The sequence below is a fragment of the Chlorocebus sabaeus genome, chromosome 16 (assembly GCF_047675955.1).
Source record: "Chlorocebus sabaeus isolate Y175 chromosome 16, mChlSab1.0.hap1, whole genome shotgun sequence".
Taxonomy (NCBI): domain Eukaryota; kingdom Metazoa; phylum Chordata; class Mammalia; order Primates; family Cercopithecidae; genus Chlorocebus; species Chlorocebus sabaeus.
The window spans coordinates 71,923,968-71,941,689 of NC_132919.1; the positions used below are offsets into that span (position 1 = coordinate 71,923,968).

Below are 17,722 nucleotides of genomic sequence, written 5' to 3' on the forward strand. Positions count from 1 at the left end.
CACATTGCATCAGTTCGGGTCAGGTGGTTTCTTAGTTTAGAGTTAATAAAGCCAAGATATGAGAGATTGACACCTTTAAAAGGAACCACAGGTAGGGAATGGCCCACCCAGGCAACCTTAGTTTCTAAACTTAGGACTTGCTGTTGCCATGTGTATTTTTGTTGGAAGAAGACCTCTAATTCAGCCTGAAGCTGGTGTCATGAATCATTCAAAGGCGTGGTGTGATTTTGACTAGAAGCTGGACCAGATGCTCTGTGCAGGTTTGGAAGCAGTTACACTTTTGTGGTTTGACTAACCTTTTTTATGAGTGTGTTACTAAAGAAACGTGAGCTGTTGGCTTTTCAATTACTGTAGTTTACCCTTTCTGAGTTTCATACACATTGAGTCATCGTGTCTACAGGTGACTGATAATCATCTGCACTGCTCAAGTTACCGTAACTCGGAGACGAGGGGATCTGATGATTGCAAGTTGCACGCACGTGAACATCTGAGGCTGCCCCGTCTCCTTAACAATGAACAATGGTCTGTGTTAACTACAGAATTTAGTCACGTATTTCCACTCATCCAGGGGTTTATTTTCCTCTTAATGTTTTGCCTTTTACAATTTTAGCACTCAGCTGTTTTCTGACATATGCTGCAGGTGGTATAGATTACGAAATTGCAGGCCTTGTTAAATAAAGCAAACCCTTGGGAGAAAGGATAAAATCAGAGTTTGCGATGGGCCTACCCCACCCAGAAACCTTCTGGAGCCTGTTAGGTGAAAAGAGAAGAAGTTTCTCAAGGACCCCTGGTATTTAGGGAGTTGAATAGAGACGGCCACACTGGAAAATAACCTTGAAAAGGCCAAGAAACCGAAGTTCATCATTTCTGTGTCACATTCTAGGGAAGGAATGTCTGTGACCTTAGCTGGCTTTCATGTTCTCAGTCTTCCAGATGGCCTTGACCAAAGATATATCCAATCTGGAAACTGAAAATAAAAACCATTGATTGCTTTGGCCAAGGTCTACTCTGCTGTTGCTTCTCATTGAGTTTCCAAGACAGGGTGTTTTTCTTTGCATAATTTTTTTTGCTCTCAGGTATTTATCTGGAAACTATCAGGTTGGCCTTAAGGTCAGCTGCTTTCGGGGATCCAAAGACAAATTCATCTCATGGGAATAGATCTTTTAGGTGGTTCTTTTGGCTCCAATTTCTCACTGTTCTGGTCCGTCTTACACATTGCTGTTACGTTAACCACAGCCTGCCTTTCTCAAGGGCAGGTAGCCTTGGCTTTTTGTTCAGATTCACACCCTGCAGTGGGCCATTCGGAATGCCCAGCATTCGGTCTTACCATGCGTTATCTTTTTTCAGTGTTTCCCCATTTTCAGTGTTTCCCCAAATGTAGGATGCAAATTGCCAGCAGGCGCACGAGGCGCTTAAAACCTGGGTCCACACAGCAGGACAATTATTTTCTTTCCAGTTGTCTTTCAGTCTCACAGTATACTAAGGAGAAAAATTTAGACTTAATTTGATGCCAGTTGTCTTTAACACTAATCTCACACTTGGTAATCTCTGTTTCTAACAAAGGGGGAAGGGATCTTAGTCTCCAAGTACTCACAGTAGTATCCGATCAAAATTTAATGAAATGCTGTCTTTCATTGTCTTCATTTTTCATAGTTATCTTCTACTTGTGGAAAGTGATTCTGGTTTTCCGTTTATGTTAGTGATATAAAGTTTCCTTAAAAACCACATTTATTTTAGAAAAAAAAAAAAAAGAAAATGTGAGCCAAATCAAACAAAGAAAAAAACCCAGGCATTTACCAAGTGTTTTCCATGTGGCAGACCCTGTTCTAAGTGCTTTCCAGTGACCCTGTGAGGTACATACGATTATCTTCACTTTACATGAGGACACAGAACACAGACAGGTTAAGTGATTTGCCCAGGGTCACACAACTGGTGACCAATGGAGCCAGCATCAAACCCAGCCCGTCTGACAGCAGAGTTTGTTCTCTCAAACACCACACTGCCCTGGTGTGTGGATATTGCAGAATGTGAAGGAAAAGCGAAGCCTGAGAAATACTGTACTTCATACTTCTTGATCGCGTTTCAGCCAGACTCGCTTACTGCACGTCCCGTGTAGTCCCACCTCTCTGCCTTCATTCTCGCACTCCCCCTCAACTAGGACGTCCTCTCCCCCTTCTCTGAAAATCTAAATTCTTCCAGTTCATCAAGACCCTTCTCAAAATATAGATTTTCCAAGAATGTTTTCCCTTCCCCAAGTACTTCTGAAGTTTCTGCATTCCCTTAATGCCTAAATACAATTTATACCAAATTGTCTTGCCTGTGCCTGTATGTTACCTTATTATTCTTTTCACAGAACACATGTTACTTCCCTGCCTAAATGCCTCAAATGTGAACATTTAGAATAAAAAGACCTCCATAGAGCAAAGCAGTCCTTTTACAACTTTTTGTTTTTTTTTTTTTTGAGACAAGATCTCACCCTGCCACCCAGGCTGGAGAGCAGTGGCATGATCTCGGCTCATTGCAACCTCCACCTCCCAGGCTCAGATGATCCTCCCACCTCAGCCTCCTGAGTAACTGGGACTACAGGTGCTTGGCTAATTTTTGTACTTTTTTGTAGAGATGGGGTTTCTCCATGTTGCCCGGGCTGGTCTCGAACTCCTGGGCTCAAGTCATCCTCCCTCCCTGGCCTCCCAAAGTACTAGGATTACAGGCCTGAGCCACCGCACCCGGCCAACTTTTAACTTATATTTTTTCTCCAGTCCCATATGTATAGGTCTTATCTTTTATCCACTAGGTTAGAGATACCTCAAGAATAGGAACTGGTTCTTCCAATCCTTTTGTTTTCTCCTGTTTTTTTTTTTTTTTTTTTTTTTTTATTCTTCTTCTTCGTCTTTATTTTCATTGCTGAATCCTTTACCATATGGCAGTGACACATTTTGGAATCTCAGCATGCCTAGGAAACATTACAGAAGGATATGGTTTAGCAAATCTCTCCAGAATCCAAGCTAACAGAATGGAGAGGCTCAACAGTGACCTCAGCCTCACCTCCAGCCCTCGGCTCCCCTTCCTTGCTTTCTGTCCCTTCTCCCCACCACTCACCACTGAGCACATCTGCCCTCACTGCAGCCCCCATCCCTGCCTTCCCTGTGACCAGAGAGCCTCTGTTTTCTAACACACAACACCCACACGCCCCAAAGGTGGCTAAACTCTGTTTTCAAAACTTCTCAGCAGTTTGACATGAGAAATAGGAGAGGGTGACCACAAGTATATTTTTTCAGTTAAGTGTGAGATAGACCCTAATGATCACATGTGTATCAGAGATATACTTGCCAAGCAAAGGAAGAGAAACACACTTTAGGAAAGGGACAAAGACCATGATCTCTTCTCAAGAAAACTTTTCTCAAACTTTCTACATTTGAAGCTCTTTCACTTCAGTCTCAGTCAGCCAGGACTGGTGAGTTTGGGGAGTAGCCAGCTGGAGTCTGGGGAGCTATTTTCTCTATCTCTGTAGCTATTTAAAAAGCTGCCGAGGTGAGGGACCGAGTGTCCCCACTCTTTGCAGCACTTCCGTCCCCCTGGCTACCTAATATTCCTGGCAGAAAATAACAAGCAAAAGCAAAATAAGAGTTGGGAGTTGACTGTGTCTTAAGAGATCGTGAACTATAGCAGAAGCCCCAGGCTCCCATGGGCTGGTAGCTCCCTTGTCCCTCTAGCCCCATCCTAGCGTCCTGCTTCTTTCCCTCCTTTCTTGAGGGCTCCCCTCTGACATGCACAGTGGGCATACCTTACCATGTGGCCTTAACTGAACCACATCTCTGCCCCTCCCTTCTGCCTGCTGGCTTTATTTTAACCATCCAAACACGTTGCTGCCAACCAGTGTCCCCTGAGATAGCACAATGGGAAACCATTCTGCCAGACTTGGTCCTCTTGAGCAGCAGGCAGCTTAACTTTTCTCCCTTTCTGAGGTCTCTAGAAAATATTTACAAACTCTCTGCCTTGACAGTGTTCTCTTTGTAACCCTTTCTGTCACTTGTTCCAGGTGAGAAGCGCCACTGCTTTGATGTCAACTATAATTCGAGTTACATGTATGAGAAAGAGAGTGAGCTCATACAGACCCGCATGATGGACCAAGCCATCAATAATGCCATCAGCTATCTCGGCGCTGAAGCCCTGCGCCCCTTGGTCCAGACACCACCCGCTCCCACCTCGGAGATGGTTCCAGTTATCAGCAGCATGTATCCCATAGCCCTCACCCGGGCTGAGATGCCAAACGGTGCCCCTCAGGAGCTGGAAAAGAAAAGCATCCACCTTCCAGAGAAGAGCGTGCCTTCTGAGAGAGGCCTTTCTCCCAACAATAGTGGCCACGATTCAACGGACACTGACAGCAACCATGAAGAACGCCAGAATCACATATATCAGCAAAATCACATGGTCCTGCCTCGGGCCCGCAATGGGATGCCACTTCTGAAGGAGGTTCCCCGCTCTTACGAACTCCTCAAGCCCCCGCCCGTCTGCCCAAGAGACTCCATCAAAGTGATCAACAAGGAAGGGGAGGTGATGGATGTGTATCGGTGTGACCACTGCCGCGTCCTCTTCCTGGACTATGTGATGTTCACAATTCACATGGGCTGCCACGGCTTCCGTGACCCTTTCGAGTGTAATATGTGTGGATATCGAAGCCATGATCGGTATGAGTTCTCGTCTCACATAGCCAGAGGAGAACACAGAGCCCTGCTGAAGTGATTATCTGGTCTCAGGGATTGCCCCTAAGTATTCAGCATCGTTTCTAAAAACCAATGACCTCGCCTAACAGATTGCTCTCAAAACATACTCGGTTCCAAACTTGTTTTCATACCATCTTTAGCTGTGTTCACACGGGTAGCCAGAGAAACACTCTCTTCCTTCAGAAATTATTCGCAGATCTAGCATATTATTACTTTTGTGAAACCTTTGTTTTCCCATCAAGGACTTGAATTTTATGGAATTTAAAAGCCAAAAAGGTATTTGGTAATCATTATCTTCTACAGCAATGGAATGAGTGGTCCTGGAGATGTGCTACATGAGACATTCTTTCTGAGATATATCAACCATATGTGGAAAAGCCTTTCGGTCATACGTGCAAATCCACAAAGAGGAAGAGCTGACCAGCTGACCTTGCTGGGAAGCTTCACCCTTCTGCACTTCACAGGCTGAAGGGTTAAGATCTAATCTCCCTAATCTAAATGACAGTCTAAGAGTAAGTAAAAGAACAGCCATAAAATAAGTATCTGTTAGGAGTAACTGAAGACCCCATTCTCCAAGCATCAAATCCATTTCCTATCACAACATTGTTTTAAAATGTCATCTGATGGCACTTCTGCTTCTATCCTTTACCCTCCCATATCCAGTGAAAAGCTGAGCTGCTTTGGGCTAAACCAATTGTTTATAGGAGAAAATCTATGCCAGAAGAACTGATGGTTTTAAATATAAACCATCACCGAAACTCCAGAAATTTGTCCACTGTGGATGATGACATCGCTTTCCTTTGGTCAAGGTTGGCAGAGCAAGGTTATAAAGGGGAAAATGGTTTGGCAGCACCAACAGAAAACAAACAACCAAAAAACAGCTACCTAAAACTTCTTCAAAGAGTTCATGGAGAATTGGTGATGCAGACCCAAAACAAATTTGCCAATGATTTTTTTCCACACACACACACACAAAATCCAAAAAGTATGGCTTAGCCTTCCCCTCCTCACAGGAGAGGAATTGGAGATAGATGCCATGTGTGTTTAGATTGGAGCTGAGCTCCGAGATGGGGTGAGGAGGTATACCTCTATTGGCGTCACCAATTCTCCATGAACTCCATGATCATCTCCTTGATCAGACAGGCTTCGGCCCTTTTTTCCCCATTTATAATGGAATTGCTGTATTCCATGAAAATTCCTCAAAGTCTGATCACGGTTCTGCGGATGTATAAGTCATCCTTGTCACTCATAATGTGTACATACTATCAGGAGGAGTGCTGTTATCATTGTAAAATTAGCATTGGAATAGGAGGTCACAAAATCTGTTTGCTAATTAGCTATGTGACTTTGAGTAAATCATTTAACTTTTTTTTTTTGAGACAGGATCTCACTCTGTTACCCAGGCTGGAGTGCAGTGGTGCAATCATGGCTCACTGCAGCCTCAGCCTCCCCAGGCTCAGGTGATCCTCCCACCTCAGCCTCCTGAGTACTGGGAAAACAGGTGCACACCACCATGTCTGGCTAAATGTTGTTCTTTTTGTAGAGACAGGATCTCACTATGTTGCCCATGCTGGTCTTGAACTCTTGGGCTCAAGCAATCAGCCCACCTCAGCCTCCTAAAGTGCTGGGATTACAGGTGTGAACCACCACACCAGTCCTCATTTAACTCTTAAAACTCAGTTTCTGGCTGGGCTCGGTGGCTCACACCTGTAATCCCAACACTTTGGGAGACCAAGGCAGGCGCATCATTTGAGGTCAGGAGTTAGAGAGCAGCCTGGCCCACATGGTGAAACCCTGCCTCTACTAAAAATACAAAAATTAGCTGGGCAGTAATGGCACATGCCTGTAATCCCAGCTACTCGGGAGGCTGACGCAGGAGAATCGCTTGAGCCTGGGAGGCGGAGGTTGTGGTGAGCAGAGATCGCACAACTGCACTCCAGCCTGGGCGACACAGTGAGACCATGTCTCAAACAAAACAAAACGAAACAAACAGAGACAAAAAAACCTCAGTTTCTTCATCCATAAAATAGGAATTGGACTTAAACATTCTCTTAGGTCCCTTCTAGCTTTAATTCTTGTGTGATTATGCAGTAACCACAAGTTATTTTTTAAACCTCCTAATGTATGGATATTAAGCAGAGGAGTATTTATATGAATACACGTTTCACATTCCTTTGGTATGAAAATGGTGTGTTAAGTTTTTCCTTTAACCACTGAGTTGTGAATGTGAAGAAGGTGGTGGAGAGGAACAAAAAACAGAAAGGTATTTTGATCTTGCCCCAAAGCGTACACACAAATTGGCACATGCAGCTGTTTGCCAAAGCCTTTTTTTTTTTTTTTTTTTTTCTTTTTAAGAAATTATGTTAGGGAAAATAAATTCTGCTTCCAGGGACAACTTCATGGAGCCTATTTACAAATTAAGAGTCAGCTTTGTGAACATTTCTACCAGAGCCAAGAATCCCAAATTCCTGGTAGATTAGCGTTTTATTTCTAAAGGGCTTATGCATTCGGCTCCAACTCAACTCATCTATGTGCTGCCAGTAATTAAAATGTTCCACCTCAGACTGCACAAATGGCTTATCCTTCTTTGTGGCATGGCGTCTGTCTCAGGAAAAAAGGTTTTATGAAATTCCATGGCAACAGTCCCAACATGTTTGAGACTTCAGCTAAAGGAATGGATGTATTTTGGTGTGTAGTCTTCAGTATATCACCGTATTTCCGTAATACTAGACTCCAAGCTATGCCAGATTGCTTATCCCCTTTGTGAAAGAGAAGTTGCTCATTATGTTCTTGAAATATCACACATCATGTTGGTTCTTCAAGGGACAAGAGAAAGAGAATTTGGAAGCAGGGATTAGTAGAAGAGAAAACAAGGGAAAGGAAGCTTTTCCACTAGATTACTGTTCAAGTCTTTGCAGAGGAGACCAACTTTTTTTGTTTTGTTTTGAGACAGAGTCTCGCTCTTGTCCAGGCTGGAGTGCAGTGACACCATCTCAGCTCACTGCAACCTCTGCCTCCCAGGTTCAAGCAATTCTCCTGCCTCAGCAGCCCAAGTAGCTAGGATTACAGGTGCCCACCACCACGTCCGGCTAATTTTTGTATTTTTAGTAGAGACGGAGTTTCACCATGTTGGCCAGGCCAGTCTCGAACTCCTGACCTCAGGTGATCTGCTCGCCTTGGCCTCCCAAAGTGCTGGGATTACAGGCGTGAGCCATCGTGCCCAGCCTGAGACCACCTTTTGCATCTCAAGATTGTGAAACCAAGGCCCATTCCACCAGCCTGGGGACTCTTTTTATAGATATGATCCTCCTTTTTCCTGTGACTAATTAATTTGCTGCATGATTTCTGTTCTTCTGAGGTTAGTTTTCTGAGTAAGGTGACCACTCACAAAGGCATTTTCTTTGTGGCATTCTGAGCCTAGATTGGGGCCCATCAATTCCAGAAAAAAATGTATGTGTGGAAACTCTGCATCCTTAAGCCTTGAAGTTGAACCAGATATGCAGTGGTTATCATCACACAGATAAACGCTTCCTTCTGTACATACCCCTTATGCTGTACTAATTAACCAACCCCTTGCCGGGGCTGGGGGAGTGAGGGTGAAGGAGAATCTTAGCAGAAGGGCAGAGTCAGGACTTGCATCTGCCCCTGCTGGGCACTGAAGCCCTGGACCAGCTTCAGGCAGTACCTGTACTTTCTCATGCAGACTCCCGCTGAACACAAGCCTTGTAGGCCCCTCTCCTTCATTTCCCACCAGCCTCTTATCAGGCAGGCCTCCCACCATACACCCAGGAGGCCACGGTCTGAGGAACAACCAAACCCATGCAAAGGGCCAGGCGTGGTGGCTCACGCCTGTTAATCCCAGCACTTTGGGAGGCTGAGGCAGGCAGATCACCTGAGGTTGAGAGTTTGAGACCAGCCTGACCAACATGGAGAAACCCCATCTCTACTAAAAATACAAAATTAGCCAGGTGTGGTGGCGCATGCCTGTAATCCTAGCTACTCGGGAGGTTGAGGCAGGAGAATCGCTTGAACCCGGGAGGTGGAGGCTGCAGTGAGTCAAGATGGCACCACTGCACTCCAGCCTGGGCAACAAGAGTGAAACTCTGTCTAAAACAAAAACAAACAAACAAGCAAAAACCCATGCAAACTTTCCTTGCAGCCAAGGTGACAGAACTGGGCTGACGACGGTGGAAAAGAAACAGAACCAGTGCTCCAAGAGTTTTTAAATCTATTTTTATATTTTGTGTATATATATATTCTTAGAGGACCAGGGTCTCACTATGTTGCCTAGGCCAGACTCAAACTCCTGTGCTCAAGCAATCCTCCTGCCTCAGCCTCCCAAGTAGCTGGGATTACAGGCATGCACAAACAGTGCCCAGCTCTCCAAATGTTTTCTGTCACTACCTGAAGTGTTGCATTGGTACTTCCTACGGAGAGACAACTAAATAGAAATGTCTCTCCCGTGAGTCCCCACCATGACCACCAGAAAAAAAAAAAAAAAAAGAAAATGAACTCATCAGTCTTTAGTTTCCTCAAGTTATTCTCCCAAAAAGACATTCGCCCTGGCACAGATAAGCCAGCTAATCTTTTTTTTTTTTTTTGAGACAGAGTCTCGCTCTGTCATCCAGGCTGGAGTGCAGTGGCACGATCTTGGCTCACTGCAAGCTCCGCCTCCCGGGTTTACGCCATTCTCCTGCCTCAGCCTCCCGAGTAGCTGGGACTACAGGCACCCGCCACCACACCCAGCTAATTTTTTTGTATATTTAGTAGAGACGGGGTTTCACCGTGTTAGCCAGATGGTCTCGATTTCCTGACCTTGTGATCCACCCGTCTCGGCCTCCCACAGTGCTGGGATTACAGGCGGGAGCCCCCGCGCCCGGCCTAGCCAGCTAATCTTATGCTTTGTGACCCATTCTGAGCTGTTCCTGACACAGCTTCTGACTTTGTCAGTGACCAGATTTCTCACCTTTTAAATGCAGTGCTTAACATTTTGTTAGGCCCATACTCAAAATGGTCCAGATATAAAATGGCTTCAGATTTTGACCTCCTAGGCTCAAACAATCCTCCCACCTCAGCCTCCCAAGTAGCTGGGACTATAGGCACACCACCATGCACAGCTAATTTTTTTTTTTTTTTTTTTTTTTTTTTTGCAGAGATGGCTTTCGCCATACTGCCCAGGCTAGTCTCAAAATCCTGGGCTCAAGCAATCTGCCCACCTCAGCCTCCCAAAGTACTGGGATTACAGGCAAGAGCCACTGCACCCAGCCACAACCTCATTTCTTTGGCAAACAGAAATGTTTAAAAACACAAAACCTTGCTCAATTGAAACACTGTGTTACTATCAAATCTCATATCGACATAAAGTTTTTCTTTTTGGCTTTGTTTCGTGGGAAACAGATAGAACATAAAGTTTTTCCAGGTAGCATCTGTATCACTAGTATTCTCCTATTTCCTGCCCCACCCCCACCTCCCCAACCCTTACTGAATGTGAGGTTTAGAATGTTTTAAGGAGGGCCGGGTGCGGTGGCTCACGCCTGTAATCCCAGCACTTTGGGAGGCCAAAGCAGGCGGATCACCTGAGTTTGGGAGTTCGAGACCAGCCTGACCAACATGGAGAAACCCCGTCTCTACTAAAAATACAAAATTAGCCGGGCGTGGTGGTGCATGCCCGTAATCCCAGCTACTTAGGAAGCTGAGGCAGGAGAATCACTTGAACCCGGGAGGCAGAGGTTGTGGTGAGCCGAGATTGCGCCATTGCACTCCAGCCTGGGTGACAGAGCGAGATTCCATCTCGGAAAAAAAATACAAAAATTAGCTGGGTGTGGTGGTGCACACCTGTAATCCCAGCTACTCGGGAGGCTGAGGCAGGAGAATTGCTTGAACCTGGGAGGCACAGGTTGCAGTGAGACGAGATTGCACCATTGCACTCCAGCCTGGGCAACAGAGTGAGACTCCGTCTCAAAAAAAAAAAAAAAAAAAAAAAAGCAGTACTGTTACATATAATCCCAAGTGATAAGACCACAATGGAAATGTTTCTTTTAAGCCCTCACTTTAAAGTGTACCCCACTGAGAGGAGGTATGTTGGACTCTAGCAGAGATTTGGAAACTCTGGGACACTCAAGATTTGTGAAAGAGCTTGGCTATCTGAGGACTCAAAGACTCAGCTTTGGGACTTGTGAGCTCAAGAAAAGAAAAAGGAGCAGTGAAACTTTGTCCTAAAAATACCAGGAACAGAAGAAAAAAAATCGATATATAGTGATACCTCATCTTTTAGAGAATTGGAAGCTATTTTTGTGTTCACACAGAAAGTATGTTCAAAAAACCTCTATATCCAGAGTTCAGACAAGGAGAATGATTTGAGATATAAGTGCCAATAAAGGAGGACAATTTTGATCTGAAACCAGCAGCGGGACCTGGGCCACCTCAGGAAAAGGACTGTTCTCCAAGGCAGCACAACTGAGTGGTTCTGAGAATGAGCCCAGGGTTCAGGACTCCTGACCCTTTAGGACCATGGACACAGAAGAGCCTGAAGGAGGGTTGTGGGCTTTAAACTTCTGAGGCTTGTAAAGTAACACAAGACTGTGCCTCTCCCTCGCTCCAGCTGTAGATAGTCTTTGCCCCACCATGGTCATGAAGATACACAGGTTTTTGCACTTTGAATAAATTGGACACAAGTTTCCTCTTTTTTTTTTTTCCTTTTGAGACAAAGTCTCGCTCTGTTTCCCCAGGCTGAGTGCAGTGGTGCAATCATGGCTCACTTGCAGCCTCAACCTCCTGGGCTCAAGCAACAAGCAGAGCGATCCTCCCATCTCAGCCTCCCAACTAGCTGAGACTACAGGCATGGGCCACCACACCCAGCTAATTTTTGGACTTTTTGTAGAGACAGAGTCTCACCATGTTGCCCAGGCTGGTCCTGAACTCCTGGGCTCAAGTAATCTGCCCACCTCAGCCTCCCAAAGTGTTGGGGTTACAGGCATGAGGCACCGCGGCCGGCTTGAATTTCTTCTTAATACTGTATCACAATAGTGGGCTGTCTTATGTGTGGATATCGAATGAGCTATTTGAAATAGGAATGTTAATGGGTGTATTAAATTTTTGTAAGGATATAACAATATCTACCTTCCAAGGATGTTGTGAGGTTTTCCATAGTTTTGTATACGAGCTAATGTTACCATTGGGGGTGGTGTGGATTATGGTGGATGGTTGTAAATTTTCAGTGGAAAATGTACTGTGTCATAAATTTAAAGACATGAAAAATATCCCAAGACCACACTAGATCATAATAGTAATTCCTTTATAAATGAATTATGGAGGTAACTGATCTCTAACACAGTTTCCTTCATGTTGTTTTAATCCACAAGGGCAGAGGATCTACTGACCCTTGGAACCAACCTGAGCTAACCACGTGCTGTAGACACTTCATGGTGTCACACCCAGGGAAGTCAAAGCGCTTTGCTCCCTCATTGTCTATGAGTCCTCAACCATTAGTACCCCACCCCCTGCCACTTCATGAGTTTCTTCAAATGCTTCATCTCTCCACGGACCCCACTCCAGAAAGCCTGGAGACGAGACCCAAGATGCCACCCAGCTTCCCCAAGCCTTTGCCACACATCTGTGAGTCTATCTCACGCTCTGTAAGTGCCGCTTTGCTTCTTCCTCCCTTGAAAAGACTGAGAACACACATTTTAACATGTTAGGAAAATGGCGCAGCCTTAAAAATGACTGATCCCACCGCCAGTGACTCATGTACACTCCAGGCTAGCAGACAAGGCCCTTTTTGGTGGGCCTGCTTCTGTGGGTTCACAGAAACCAAATTACTGTGGGTTGCAAAGAATTAGCAGGTCATTTACAAAGCAGACATCCCTTCACCCAGACTGTGGTTTTGCATGCTCAGGTTCTCAGTCTATGAGCTTTGGTGCAGGATCATTTTGGCTTCTGGAAAAAACATAGCTTATTTTAAATTTCTGGTTGCCAAAGCCACCACACATGTGGTCTGTGGATGACCATTGTCTGCAGAATGACGAGGAAGGAACAGAATGTGGTTTGGGGCTCAGGGTGGCCTTCCCACTGGGAGGGAAGGCGGGAGGGAACCCTTGCCCTGCGTTTTGACACAGCCTGTGCTCACAGCCTCTCCTCTCATCTGCATTTCTCAGAAATGCCCTCCCTGCCCAGTGGTGACTTTCCCTCATCACTCCTATGGAGTTCTACCCAGAGCCCAGCCATGTGTGGCACTGTGAAGTCTACTCCTCTGTAAAGACGGTTTAAAGAAAGTCAGCTTCTGAAATGTAGCAATGCTAACCCTTGCCAGAATCCTGTAAGAAGTAGCCCTGCTGATAGTTTTCTAGGTTTATCATGTTTGATTTTTACACTGAAAAATAAAAAAATCCTGGTATGTTGGAAATTAGTCCTTGTGCACCCTTATCATTTGTAGCTGCTGGTGTGAGGATGTAGAAGGGTTTCAGCCCACCCCAAGGAATACTTTCTTAATTTCGCCCCTCTATTTCTTAAAGTCCAGTTATCAAGAAAAATGAATTATCACTGAAATCAAGGTTCTCACCTGACGCCTTGCTGAGCCTACCACTGTGATCCTGCTGCTGGCCCCTGTACCCACATGATAGGGTTCCTGGTTCCACTGGTCCTTAGTTCACTAAGGAAACTGGAGGAGGTTGGGGACCTGGACTTAGCACGATCAGCACATTCGGCACAGTGCACCCCTATTCCAAGTCACTGCTCTGCCTTCCTCCCTCAACAGAGGTTCTTCTTAAAATACAGTCAAGTTCTGACTTTTTCATGTGTCGGGGCTCATCGACATCCACATTGGGAAACTGGAGTTGCAGTCCTTAAACTCCACCATATTTAACTAGTTTTTAGATACTTGGAGACCCAAACCGAAGGTGTTAGGGGGAAAAGTCCTAAGAGAATGGCATAGGGATGGGGCTGCTTTCTGCCCATCGTGATTGTGTTCTCTCTTAGAAAACATTAGAGAAGGTAGAGAGAGAGAGTCTGGCCTTTGCTCAGCCTCATCTAAAGCACCCTCCATTTTCCCTCTTCTGTGGAAGAGGCATGAGAAAGATGGTCTGAAGTTTTAAGACTAGCAAATGTGGGACCAGGCTGGCACCAGCGTCCTCTGGCTCCAAGTTCAGCACCATCTCCCTCCCATCAGTACCCCAAAATGTCCGAACTGGTTGAGGGTCTCCTACTGGTTTCCCAGTCTTGCTTAAGCTGAGGAGGAGAAAGGAATGGCATGGCACCCTGCCTTTGCATTTTAGCACTGAATACATTCAGTGCTAAAAACGGCCCCTCAGTAGCTGGTTTTCAGCCCTGGAGAGAAGATTATATGGCCTTCTCCATCCCCAATCCCTTCCCAAAGCAGAAGCAGCTCGGGCAGAAGAGAGGGAGACAGGGAGACCCTGACCCCCTTTGCCAGCAAAAAGTGACTGGAGACCCAAGCCGGCGTTGGGGTTGAATGGACTCCCGGGCTGAGAAGACTTTTCCTTCCTGATTCTTGGTAGGTAATTCGATGCCCTAGAGGGTGGTGGACCTGGCAGTGGAGGCCACCCCACACCTGCAACCTCCTCCCCCTCCTCCATCACTCAAAACCCAGGACCATTCACTTAGGCTGCTGTGCCCAAACCTCCAACTGCAGGCAACTGCCACCCGAGGGCACGCAGGGGGAAAGGACCTAGCTCCTTGCCCTCATCTCCTGTCCCTCAGAATCCAGGGTCTGAGGAAGAGTGGAGGTGACAGCTCCAGGAAGACCAGAAACACTGGCCCAAGGGATGGTGGAGGGGTGCATTCGGCCCAGGCCACAGTTTGGGCTGTGGAGCATTCCCGGATCAGACGGTTGTTTGCATAAAAGCCAAAAGCCACTGCACCTGGGGTGGGGAGGCCCTCTGGGGAGGTGCTCCCTGGCTTGGGGGAGAGGGGGGAAGGAAGGTGTCATGGAAAGTCCCTGAAGGACACGGGGTGTTGAATTTGCTGTGGTTTTGTTTTTAACTCTGTCTTGACCTGTGAAGTAGGCAGCTGCCTCCCTTCCCCCTAAATAACAGACCTTCCCCCAGAATAACACACACATACCCAAGGAAAGGGCTGCAGTGGAAAGGCCTGCGGGTGATGGCAGCTGCCCCCCTTCCCCAGGAGTGAGGGGGCAGGAAGCCCCAGAACAGCTTTTCCCATCACCTCGCCTCTCCACCCCAGTCCCTGGCCCCCTGGCCCAGAAGAGCTGCCTAGGCAAATAAACCACAGCACTGAGGGTGGTGGTGGATGGGAACTAGGGGGGCGATGCCACCTCCTCCCCCAGGCTTGTCCTTCCACCGCCCAATCCCCATCCCACCCCCACTGGAATTGCATTCTCAGTGTCTCCCTGAGAATGTCTCACTCACAGACCTCAGCTGCCCCGGTAGACTCCTGGGGAGCTGTGTGTCTCTTTGCGTGTGAGTGTCTGTCTCCATCTGCGCCTGTCTCTCTCTCTGCATGTCTGTCTGTGTTTGTGTCTGTCTGCCTGTGTGTCTGTGTGTGCGTGCACATGTCTCGTGTGTGTGTGTGTGTTTGTGTGTGTTGGGGAAAAGCAGGCAGAGTCAGTGAATCCAACAAAGCTCTGAAGTCCCAAGCAAAAGACAGTCGCAGACTCCCGCGAGTATTTGGAGTCCTGGTTCCAATCCCAGCCCTCTCCCTCTCAGCAGGAGCCCAGACACTTGACTTTCCCTTCTGGGCGTTGATTTTCCCCAGAGTCAGGGATCTCTGAAGGGCCTTCTAGCTGGTACTCCTAAGACTGGCCTCAACCTCACTGCACCAGCCGGGCTCTAGGTCTTCCCTCTCCCTCCTCTCCTCACTGGGCGCTGGAGCTAGAGTAACAGTGGTCCGGCCCGTGACTCTCTCTCGAGGCCATTTTCCTAACTGCTCTATCAAATTCCAATCCTGGGCCCCAGGGGTAGGGGACAGGGTCCCCTCACCTGTGGAATTGTAGGAGGCTCGGAATATGCGCGCTGAGGCTGGGTCTGAACCCTTGGTCCCTGCCCTTTCTCAGGTTCTCCTCTTAATTCTGCGTGGACCCAGACCCCAGATTCCTGGCTGGGGTGCCTGGGAGAGGAAAGCGAGGCTGGCGGAGAGGGGGGCAGGGGTGCGGCGCGCGGTGGGAGTGAGGGGGGTGTGAGGGGAGGGGCAGCTGCACTTCTGAGAAACAGCTCGGCGTCTCAGCAGCCCGCAGCCTAACCCCCTGCCTGCGGCTTCACAGCTCCCTCCTACCGCCGCCCACGCCGCTCGGGGCCTCTCCGGGGGTCGGCAGCCCCGGCGGAGGCGGTGGCTGCTGGGGAAGAGCGGCAGCTCGGGGGATAGCAAAGTGGAACCCATGGGGGGTGGGAGTGGACATGGAAGAAAATGTGGGTCGCGTGACACTCCGGGAGTAAAAGGCCTCCCCTCATCGGGGTTCCAAGCGCCGGATCTCGGCATGCCCGCGTGTCCCCCCGCCGCCCCCACGCTGTCCCATCACAGCCTGAGGGGGATCCAGAAGTGAAACTGCCCGGGTCACAGCCCAGCGCCGCTACTGCACCCCGCCCCGCCCTTCCGGGCACTGCCGTGGCGCAGGATCTCCCTGCGCTCGGGCGCCTGCGGGGAGGAAATGGGGGAGGGGCAGGGGAAGTGCCCCGCGGGCATCTGCAGCGCGCGGCTGCTCTCCTCGGGGGTGCCCGCGCGTAACCGGGGTGGGAACCTGGAGAGACCCAAGCCCGGGAGGCCAAGCTGCGGCGCCCGCACTTCCCGCGACGGCCGCTGGGTGTCACTGCAGCCGCGCGGCTGACCCGGCTCGGCGCCTGCGGGAGTGGGAGACGCTGGGACGCCGGGACTAGGCCGCTGCGCCGCACGCCAGTCTCGCCTGCCCGCGCCTGGAGGCCCCGCGACGCTGGGATGCGGCGCCCACACCTCCCTCCACCCGCCTGGCCAAGGGAGCACCCCCCGCACCGCCCACCGACTCGCAGCGAGGCCCGGACTAAGCAGAGTTCCGCAGCGACCGGCTAGTTGCTGCGGCGCCACGCAAGCCACGAGACCGATGGCGCGTTCCCCTGCGACCTCGCGGGGCCCAGTTCAAAGAGCCGCGACCCCGACGCGCGCCCCCTGGCGAAGCCAGCGGCCTTGCCTCCGCAGAGACGCAAGGGGCCGCCAAGACCGCGGGTGGCTTGGTGAGGCCTGGCGCCCGTCGGCCCCGGCACGCGGGTGCGACCCGGGTGGTGGCGGAAGGGCGGGCAGCGGGGCAGATCGCCTCCGGCACAGGCCCAGACCGGGTGAGAGACTGGTCCCCCATGCATCCTCTCCTACCCCAGCCTGCCCTGACAATCCAGCCTTACCCAGCCACCCACTGGCCCCAACACTAAGCTCCTTCAGTAGACGTGTGGGGCAGGGTGCCTTAGCCTGGGAGGAAGGAACCCAAAGATGGGGAATCTGTGTCGGGACTGACAGGTGGAAGAGAGCCAGGGTGGGCCAAGGCCGGGCAAAGAGATTCCCTGGATGGATGGGTGCGGTGACTCAAGCCTGTAATCCCAGCGCTTTGGGAGGCCAAGGCGGGAGGATCACTTGAGGTCAGGAGTTTGAGATCCGCCTGGCCAACATGGCAAAACACCGTCTACTAAAAATACAAAAATTAGCTGGGCGTGGTGGCGCACGCCTGTAATCCCAAGCTACTCGGGAGGCTGAGGCAGGAGAATCGCTTGAACCCAGGGGGCAGAGGTTACAGTGAGCTGAGATCAGCCAGTGCACTCCAGCCTGGGCGACAGAGTAAGACTTTAAAAAAAAAAAAAAGAGAGAGAGAGAGATCCCTGGAATCTTTTGGGAGATTGGGGCAGTGCCAGTAGGAATGCCCTGGAGGACAGGACTCAGGGCACGGGAGTTGGGCAGGGGTATGCGGATGACAGTGACTGTTGGTCACAGCTGCGTGAGGGTGCGGGTGGCTTACAGCTTCCCCTCCAACTCCAAGGTCAGAGGTAGTTCCACTACCCAGACCCTAAGGA

At 49.0% G+C, this 17,722-nt stretch overlaps 1 protein-coding gene across 2 annotated transcripts in view; it reads left to right on the top strand.

Annotated features, from left to right (window-relative positions):
* IKZF3 (IKAROS family zinc finger 3) overlaps window positions 1-13,128 on the top strand; it is a 103,686-nt gene extending 90,558 nt beyond the window's left edge. For both annotated transcript variants that reach the window (XM_008012834.3, XM_008012835.3), the window contains one exon: window positions 4,040-13,128. In XM_008012834.3, coding sequence (XP_008011025.1) covers window positions 4,040-4,743 — 704 coding nt within the window. In that variant the 3' untranslated portion in view covers window positions 4,744-13,128. The remainder of the gene's footprint in view (window positions 1-4,039) is intronic.
* Window positions 13,129-17,722: the final 4,594 nt, after the last annotated feature.